Source organism: Theropithecus gelada, unplaced genomic scaffold (assembly GCF_003255815.1).
Source record: "Theropithecus gelada isolate Dixy unplaced genomic scaffold, Tgel_1.0 HiC_scaffold_661, whole genome shotgun sequence".
Taxonomy (NCBI): domain Eukaryota; kingdom Metazoa; phylum Chordata; class Mammalia; order Primates; family Cercopithecidae; genus Theropithecus; species Theropithecus gelada.
This window is the reverse complement of record NW_020263273.1, coordinates 1-8,732: the sequence shown is the minus strand read 5'-3', so window position 1 is coordinate 8,732 and position 8,732 is coordinate 1. Positions and strand designations below refer to the sequence as shown.

Sequence of the window (8,732 nt, the reverse complement as noted above, 5' to 3'; positions counted from 1 at the left end):
TCCCAGCTACTCAGGAGGCTGAGGCAGGAGAATGGCGTGAACCCGGGAGGCAGAGCTTGCAGTGAGCTGAGATCCGGCCACTGCACTCCAGCCCGGGCGACAGAGCGAGACTCCGTCTCAAAAAAACAAACAAACAAACAAAAAAAAACATAGTTAGACCTCGTCTCTACAAAAAATAAAACAAAATTAGTTGGGTATGTGGTGTGTGCTGATAGTCCCAACTACTTGGGAGGCTGAGGTGGGAGGATGACTTGAGCCCAGGAGGTTGAGGCTGCAGTGAGCCAAGATTGTGCCACTGCACTCCAAGCCTGGGTGACAGAGTGAGACACTGTCTTATAAACAAACAAAATTTATTTATTTATTTTTATTTTTATTTGTTTTTGAGATAGAGTCTCGCTCTGTCGCCCAGGCTGGAGTGCAGTGGCGATCTCGGCTCACTGCAAGCTCCGCCTCCCAGGTTCACGTCATTCTCCTGCCTCAGCCTCCTGAGTAGCTGGGACTACAGGCGCCCACCACCACACCCGGCTAATTTTTTGTATTTTTAGTAGAGACGGAGTTACACCGTGTTAGCCAGGCTGGTCTCGATCTCCTGACCTCGTGATCCACCCACCTCAGCCTCCCAAAGTGCTGGGATTACAGGTGTGGGCCACCGTGTCCGGCAAAAAAATTTATTTTTTAAAGAGAGTTAGTTGACTGTACTTGTGTGAATCTATTTCTGAGGTCTCAATTCCATCTTATTGATTTATGTGTCTATCCCACTGGGGAGACCATAGTTTCTTGGTAACTATATTTATATAGTAAGTCATAAAATAAGGTAGATAGTGTGATTCCAACAACTTTTTCAAAGTGGTTTTTTTTTGTTTTGTTTTGTTTTTTTTGAGACGGAGTCTCGCTTTGTCACCCAGGCTGGAGTGCAGTGGCCAGATCTTGGCTCACTGCAAGCTCCGCCTCCTGGGTTCCCGCCATTCTCCTGCCTCAGCCTCCCAAGTAGCTGGGACTACAGGCGCCCGCCACTTCGCCCGGCTAGTTTTTTTTGCATTGTTTTAGTAGAGACGGGGTTTCACCGCTTTAGCCAGGATGGTCTCGATCTCCTGACCTCGTGATCCGCCCGTCTCGGCCTCCCAAAGTGCTGGGATTACAGGCTTGAGCCACCGCGCCTGGCCTCAAAGTGGTTTTAACTATTCTACTTCTTTTGCCTTTCTATATAAAGTTTAGAATAAACATCTATATTTAATACAAAAAAAATTGCTGGGATTTTTGTAGGAATTGCATTACGCCTATAGATCAGTTTGGGTTTTTGTTGTTGTTGTTTGAGACAGAGGTCACTCTGTTGCCCAGGCTAGAGTGCAGTGGCGGGATCTCAGCTTACTGCAACCTCTGCCTCCTGGGTTCCAGCTAGTCTCCTGCCTCAGCCTCCTGAGTAGCTGGGATTACTACCAGGTGCACGCCACCACGCCCAGCTAATTTTGTATTTTTAGCAGAGATGGGGTTTCACCATGTTGGCCAGGCTGGTCTTGAAATCCTGACCTCAAGTGATCTGCCCGCCTTGGCCTCCAAAGTGCTGGGATTAAAGGCGTGAGGCACCACACTCGGCCCCTATGGATTAATTTGAAGAGAATTGGTATCTTTACTGTAATATGTTGGATCTTCCAATTCAATCCTAATCTTGTGGTTAATGAAAGAATCTGAAGTAAAGGAAAGAACTATGGGATTGAAATGGGGTGCTGGGAGCAAATTTCTCCAGAATCTGAACTCCCTTTGACCTTTGATCAAATGGGGTCGGACTCCATCCTAGGGAAGTGAGAAGGGTCTGGGAGACATAAATATATGCCAACTCACCTGTGTAGGTTTACAGTTTACAACATTACCTGGGGTTTCACAACTCAACTGCAAGAAAGGAATTAGCATCCCCGTTGTTTTTAAACCAGTGTTTTCATATCCTTTATTCCCAAGTCAGTGTATTTGTCAGTTTGAATGTTACATGTATGATAAAACAGATTATGAAAAGTATACTTACGATGAGAACATTATTTTATATAACTGATCATTGAATATGCAACCTCTTGTAACAATAACTTAATGGACCCAACTCTACCTTCTGAATGGACAAATTTTATGATTCTCCTAAAACGTTTTGAGTTGGGTATAGTTTCTTGTTGCTTCTTCCTGTGACCCAAGGCTTAAAAATGAGGCTGGGCACAACGGCTCACGCCTCTCAACCCAGAGCTTTAGGAGACCAAGGCGGGAGGATCACTTGAGATCAGGAGTTTGAGACCAGCCTGGCCAACATGGTGAAACCCCATCTCTACTAAAAATACAAAAATTAGCCAGGCGTGATGGTGCATGCCTGTAATCCCAGCTACTCAGGAGGCTGAGGCAGGAGAATCACTTTAACCTGAGAGACAGAGGTTGCAGTGGGCTGAGATCACACCTCTGCACTCCAGCCTGGGCAATAGAGCGAGACTGTCTCAAAAAAAAAAAAAAAGAATGAATCTCTGGAAACTAGTAATTAGAGCCAGACCTCCCTAGAACCAAGGAGACAGGAGTCGGGGAAAAGGACACTACAGATGATGCCCACAGTCTCAAGCACTGTGGCATATGCTTGACTTCAGAGCATTCTGGCGCTCAAGGTCAAGTGTCGAGCCATCTATATATCCTGTCAACGCAAATGCCTGCAACCACTACAATTAACAGGATATGGAAGAGAGGAGGCGCATCATGTATGGAGGAATGAATCAGTCCCAACAATTATGTGAACATTTCGAAAATTTCAATACCAAGGATTAACTTCTAAAATACAACTTTACATACTGGCGCATGCCTGTAGTCCTAGCTATTCAGGTGGCTGGGGCAGGAGGATTGCTTGAGCCCAGGAGGTCGACGCTGCAGTGAGCTATGAACACCACTGCACTCCAGCCTGGGCAACAGACTGAGACCCTGTCTCAAAAAAAAAAAAAAAAAAAAAAAAAAAAAGACAAGTTTAGGCTGAGCACAGTGGCTCACACCTGTAATCCCAGCACTTTGGGAGGCCAAGGTGGGAGGATCCTTGAGCCCAGGAGTTTGAAACCAGCCTGGGCCACAAAGTGAGACTCCATCTCTACAAAAAAATTAAAAAATTAGCTGTGCATTGTGGCACACACCTGTGGTCCCAGCTACACAGGAAGCTGACACAGGATGATGGCTTGAGCCCAGGAGTTCAGGGCTGCACTAAGCCATGTTCATGCCACTGCATTCCAGCCTGGGTGACAGAGGAGGATCCTATCTCAAAAAAATGAAGTAAATTGGCCAGGTGCAGTGGCGTGTGCCTGTAATCCCAGCTACCCAGGAGGCTAAGGCACAAAAATCTCTTGAACCTGGTAGGCGGAAGTTGCAGTGAGCTGTGATCACACCACTGCACTTCAGCCTAGGCAACAGACTGAAACCCTGTCTTTAAAAAAAATAAAAATAAAAGACAAGTTTAGGCTGAGTTAAGCCCAGTGGCTCACACCTGTAATCCCAGCACTTTGGGAGGCCAGGGTGGGAGGATCGCTTGAATTTAGGAGTTCAAAACGAGCCGGGGCCACAAAGTGAGACTCCATCTCTACAAAAAAAATTTTTAAAACTCAGCTGTGCGTTGTGGCGCACACCTGTGGTCCCAGCTACACAGGAAGCTGACACAGGATGATCGCTTGAGCCCAGGAATTCAGGGCTGCAGTGAGCCGTGTTCACGCCACTGCACTCCAGCCTGGGTGACAGAGTAAGGCCCTGTCTCAAAAAAATTTAACAAATTGGCCGGGTGCTGTGGCGTGCGCCTGTAATCCCAGCTACTCAAGAGGCTGAGGCACAAGAATCGCTTGAACCTGGTAGGGAGAGGTTGCAGTGAGCTGAGATCACACCACTGCAGTCCAGCCTGGGCCACAAAGTGAGACCCTCTCTCAAAAATAAATAAATACAAGTTTATAGTCAGAAGCTATACAGCTAGCCATTCAATAAAATGCATGTGCAATATGGTGGAGGAGCTGTTGTGAACATCCCCATTTGAATGCTGGGCAAACAGAGTAGTTCAAGGTCCCCAAAGGATGCAGCAGGTCGTACTCATTTCAGAAGGGAACTCTGTAGAAACCATCCAGTCTGGGCAGAGCCCCCACTCCACTGGCCTGGAGAGCCACGAATCCGGCGCGCGTCCTCCCCACCTTGCCCACCAGGGGGCGACAAGTCCCTGTAAAGGGGTCGCGGGCCGCAGAGCTGGTGGGAAATGGTTGAGGGGCGTGTGTGGGTCAGCGTTCCTTGGGGACCCGTGAAGCCTGGGCTTAGGGCTCACAGCGTGGGTCCCCAGCACAGACAGGAGGCGGACAGCTTCCCGTGAACTGCAGGGGAGTCCCGGGACGCTGTCCTCCAGCGAGGTGGGGACCGGCTACGTCCCTCAGTTCCCCCCTCGGTCCTCGGGCCACAGGGACATTAGACTAGGGGGTCAGTTCTTCCAGCCCTGCTCAGGCCTCTTCTGACTAGAGGAGCTGCGACGGACGCGGACTTCAGGCCTCTTGGCGACCGCGGTCTCCTGAACTCGACCCCCTCCCTGCTCCCATGGGGAAGAACCCCGCCCCTAGAACGGCCTCCCCTCCAGGTGTCTCCCCTACACTACCCCTCCGCCGGCCGGGCACTCCGCCAGCCCTAAGGAGGCCGACCCTGCCCCTTCTAGCACCTCCCCTACTTGGACCTGGTCCCCGCCCTCGGCCGCCCGCCAGTCCCCGAGGCGTACACGTGGTAGATCCCGTCAGTCCCGGAAGTCTCGCGTTACTCAAACGCCTCGCGCAGTCGCACTTGCCCTCAGGGAAGGGGCGGGGTGAACGGAAGCCGGGAAGGAGATTCGTGGTTCGCGGGGTGCGGGCGCGCGTGCGCACTCCGCAGCCCGTGCAGGACCGCGGCGCTGGCCGGGCGCCCACGAGCCGGCGGGTTGGTTGCGCCCCCATCCTTCTTTCCCTGGGACCTGGGGTCGCGGTTACTTGGGCTGGCCGGCGAACCCTTCAGTGACCTGGCGAGGAGCGGGCCTCGCGCGCCTGGAAGGCTCTGTGGAGCGAAGAGAGTGAGCACGGGAGGGGCGGCGGAGAGGCCCGAGGTTGGGGGGAGACGCGGGATCTGGAGGTGGGTAGGAGGGGACGAGGGACCGGAAGGAAACAGGGCTGTCGAGTGTGTCCCCTCTCGGGTGCACCTTTTGTTTTTGTATTTGTTTCAGACAGCGGCTTACTCTGTTTACCAGGCTAGAATGCAGTGGCGCGATCCCGGCTCACTGTAGCCTCGAACTCCCGATCTCAAGCGATCCTCCCGCCTCGGCCCGGGTAATTGAAAAAAAATTTTCTTAAGACAGGGTCTTGCTGTGTTGCCCAGGCTGGTATCAAACACGCGGGTTCCAGTGATCCTCCCGCCTCGGCCTCCCAAAGTGCTGAGGTTACAGGCGTGAGCCACTGCCGGGCCAGGTGCACCCTTTGTACAGGAAAAGGGGTAGGAAAGGCTTCGAGGTCACTGTGATCCCTCTGATCTCGTCCCTTTCCCATGCCAGGGCACACAGCATGGCAGAAAACCGTGAGCCCCGAGGTACCGTGGAGGCTGAACTGGATCCGGTGGAGTACACCCTTAGGAAAAGGCTTCCCAACCGCCTTCCCCGGAGGCCCAATGACATTTATGTCAACATGAAGACTGACTTTAAGGCCCAGCTGGCACGCTGCCAGAAGCTGCTGGACGGAGGGGCCCGGGGTCAGAACGCGTGCTCTGAGATCTACATTCACGGCTTGGGCCTGGCCATCAACCGCGCCATCAACATCGCGCTGCAGCTGCAGGCGGGCAGCTTCGGGTCCTTGCAGGTGGCTGCCAATACCTCCACCGTGGAGCTTGTTGATGAGCTGGAGCCGGAGACTGATACACGGGAGCCACTGACTCGGATCCGCAACAACTCAGCCATCCACATCCGAGTCTTCAGGGTCACACCCAAGTAGTTGAAAAGACACTCCTCCACTTATCCCCTCCATGATGTGGCTGTTCGCATGCCGAGTACTGGACCTTGGACCAGAGCCATGTAAGAAAAGGCCTGTTCCCTGGAAGCCCAAAGTACTCTGCATTGAGGGGGGTGGTAATTGTTTCTTGGTGAGCCCAGTTAGTGGGTCTTCCTGAGTGTGTGTGTGTGTGTGATCTGTAACTATTGCCATATAAATAAAAAATCCTGTTGTACTAGTGTCCTGCCACCTCCACGGCCACTGACTCTTTCCTGTGTAAATTCTGTGTGTGCCTGAATAGGGATGGTAGGAAATGCTACAAGTATCTAGCTGAAAGGGGAACCCAAGTGTTTCTTGCCTCCATAGAGAACATAGATTATGCTATGCAGTGTAACAAAACAGTACAGTGCAGAAGCCCAGTCATCCCAATGTTTGTTTTAACGATTTTCATCTTCTAGTTGGGTGCAGTGGCTCCAGCTTGTAGTCCGAGCTACTGGCGGAGGCTGAGGCGGAAAGATCGCTTGAGCCTGGGAGTTTGAAGGTACAGTGAGTTATGATCGTGCCATCTGCACTCCAATCTAGATGACATACTGAGACCCTGTCTATGCAAAAAACACTTTTTTTTTTTTTTTTCTGAGATGAAATCTTGCTCTGTCACCCAGGCTGGAATACAGTAGTGCCGTCTTGGCTCACTGCAAGGTCAGTCTCCTGGGTTCAAGTGATTCTCCTGCTTCATCCTCCGCAGTAGCTGGGATTACAGGTGAGCGCCACCACGCCCCACTAATTATTTTTGTATTTTTAGTGGAAACACCATGTTGGCCAGGATGTTCTCGAACTCCTGACCTCAAGTGATCTGCCCGCCTCAGCCTCCCAGATGCAAAAAATTTTTGAAAACTAAATGGGGCTGGGCGCGGTGGCTCAAGCCTGTAATCCCAGCACTTTGGGAGGCCGAGATGGGTGGATCATGAGGTCAGGAGATCGAGACCATCCTGGCTAATATGGTGAAACCCCGTCTCTACTAAAAAAAAATACAAAAAAAACTAGCCGGGTGAGGTGGCGGGCGCCTGTAGTCCCAGCTACTTGGGAGGCTGAGGCAGGAGAATGGCGTGGACCCGGGAGGCGGAGCTTGCAGTGAGCTGAGATCTGGCCACTGCACTCCAGCCTGGGAGACAGAGCAAGACTCCGTCTCAAAAAAAAAAAAAAAAAAAAGAAAACTAAATGGGTGTAGTGGCTTGCACCTATAATCCCAGCTACCTCATTGGCTTAGGCAGGAAGATCGCTTGAGCCCAGGAGTTCGAGGCTGCAGTGAGCTGTGATCACCACATTACACTCCAGGCTGGGTGACAGAGCAAGACCGTATCTCAAAAAAAAAAAAGAAAAAAACGAAGCAAACTAAGACTTCAGGACCTTCTTAGTGTCAGGCTCCGTGATAGGGAGTGACAATTGGCTTCATTTAATTCCTGGACCTGCAGGGCCTGCCGAGACGGCACCCGGGCTTTCAGGTCCAGAGCCCTTCAGACCCTTTTTTGTTTGGTTTTTTTTTGAGACAGTTTCACTCTGTCATCCAGGCTGGAGTGCAGTGGTGCGATCTCAGCTCACTGCAACCTCTGTCTCCTGGGTTCAAGGGATTCTTCTGCCTCAGCTTCCTGAGTAGCTGGGACTATAGGCGTGCACCACCATGCCCTGCAATTTTTTGTATTTTTAGTAGAGAAGGGGTTTCACCATGTCAGCCAGGCTGGTCTCAAACTTCTGACCTTGAGCATTCTGCCCGCCTTGGCCACCCAAAGTGCTGGGATTACAGGCATGAGCCACTGTGCCCAGCCTTCAGACCTTTCTCACTGGGCTGCTCCAGTGGCAAAGGGACCCCCCCCCCACGTAATTACTGGGCACACAGGTAATACTTTCTGTTTGGATATTTGTGGGATGGCCTGATTTTTCACATTTATCAAACTAGAGTCAACTAAAGCAATGTTTATCAAAGCGGGTTGTGACCCATTTGTGGGTCACAGCTTAAAAAAAAAAAAAAGGCCAGGGGCGGTGGCTCACGCCTGTAATCCCAGCACTTTGGGAGACTGAGGCGGGCAGATCACAAGGTCCGGAGATCAAGACCATCCTGGCTAACACAGTGAAATCCTGTCTCTACTAAAAAATACAAAAAATTAGCCAGGCGTGGTGGCACATGCCTGCAGCCCCAGCTACTCTGGAGGCTGAGGCAGGAGAATCACTTGAACCAGGGAGGTGGAGGTTGCAGTGAGCTGAGATCGCGCCACTGCACTCCAGCCTGGGTGACAGAGCAAGACTCATCTCAAAAAAAAAAAAACAAAAACGAAAAAAACAAGGCCGGGTGTGGTGGCTCACGCCTATACTCCCAACACTTTGGGAGGCCGAGGCAGGACCAGCCTAGGCAACATGGTGAAATCCCATCTCTACAAAAAATATAAAAAGTTATCTGGACATGGTGGCACAAACCTGTGGTCTCAACTACTTGGGAGGCTGAGGTGGGAGGATTACCTGAGCCCAGGAAGGGGAGGTTGCAGTGAGCTGAGATCATGCCAGTGCACTCCAGCCTGGGCGACTCAGCAAGACCTTGTCTAAAAAAAGGAAGGAAGGCCGGGCACGGTGGCTCAAGCCTGTAATCCCAGCACTTTGGGAGGCCGAGGCGGGTGGATCACGAGGTCAGGAGATTGAGACTATCCTGGCTAACATGGTGAAACCCCGTCTCTACTAAAAATACAAAAAATTAGCCGGGCACGGTGGCGGGCGCCT

General features: G+C 51.4%; 1 protein-coding gene across 4 annotated transcripts; it reads left to right on the top strand.

Annotated features, from left to right (window-relative positions):
• Positions 1 to 4,810: 4,810 nt before the first annotated feature.
• On the top strand, positions 4,811 to 6,215 carry POP7 (POP7 homolog, ribonuclease P/MRP subunit). 4 transcript variants are annotated; one of them, XM_025374582.1, is made up of 2 exons: positions 4,811 to 5,062; positions 5,537 to 6,215. In XM_025374582.1, the coding sequence occupies exon 2, from the start codon at positions 5,547 to 5,549 to the stop codon at positions 5,967 to 5,969; it is 423 nt and encodes a 140-aa protein (XP_025230367.1). In that variant the 5' UTR covers positions 4,811 to 5,062; positions 5,537 to 5,546; the 3' UTR covers positions 5,970 to 6,215. The 4 variants fall into 4 exon arrangements, 2 of the variants coding, with proteins under 2 accessions (XP_025230367.1, XP_025230368.1); XR_003117987.1 differs by lacking the exon at positions 5,537 to 6,215 and adding an exon at positions 5,213 to 5,290 and having other exon boundaries at positions 4,842 to 5,062; XR_003117988.1 differs by lacking the exon at positions 5,537 to 6,215 and adding an exon at positions 5,237 to 5,269 and having other exon boundaries at positions 4,842 to 5,062.
• Positions 6,216 to 8,732: the final 2,517 nt, after the last annotated feature.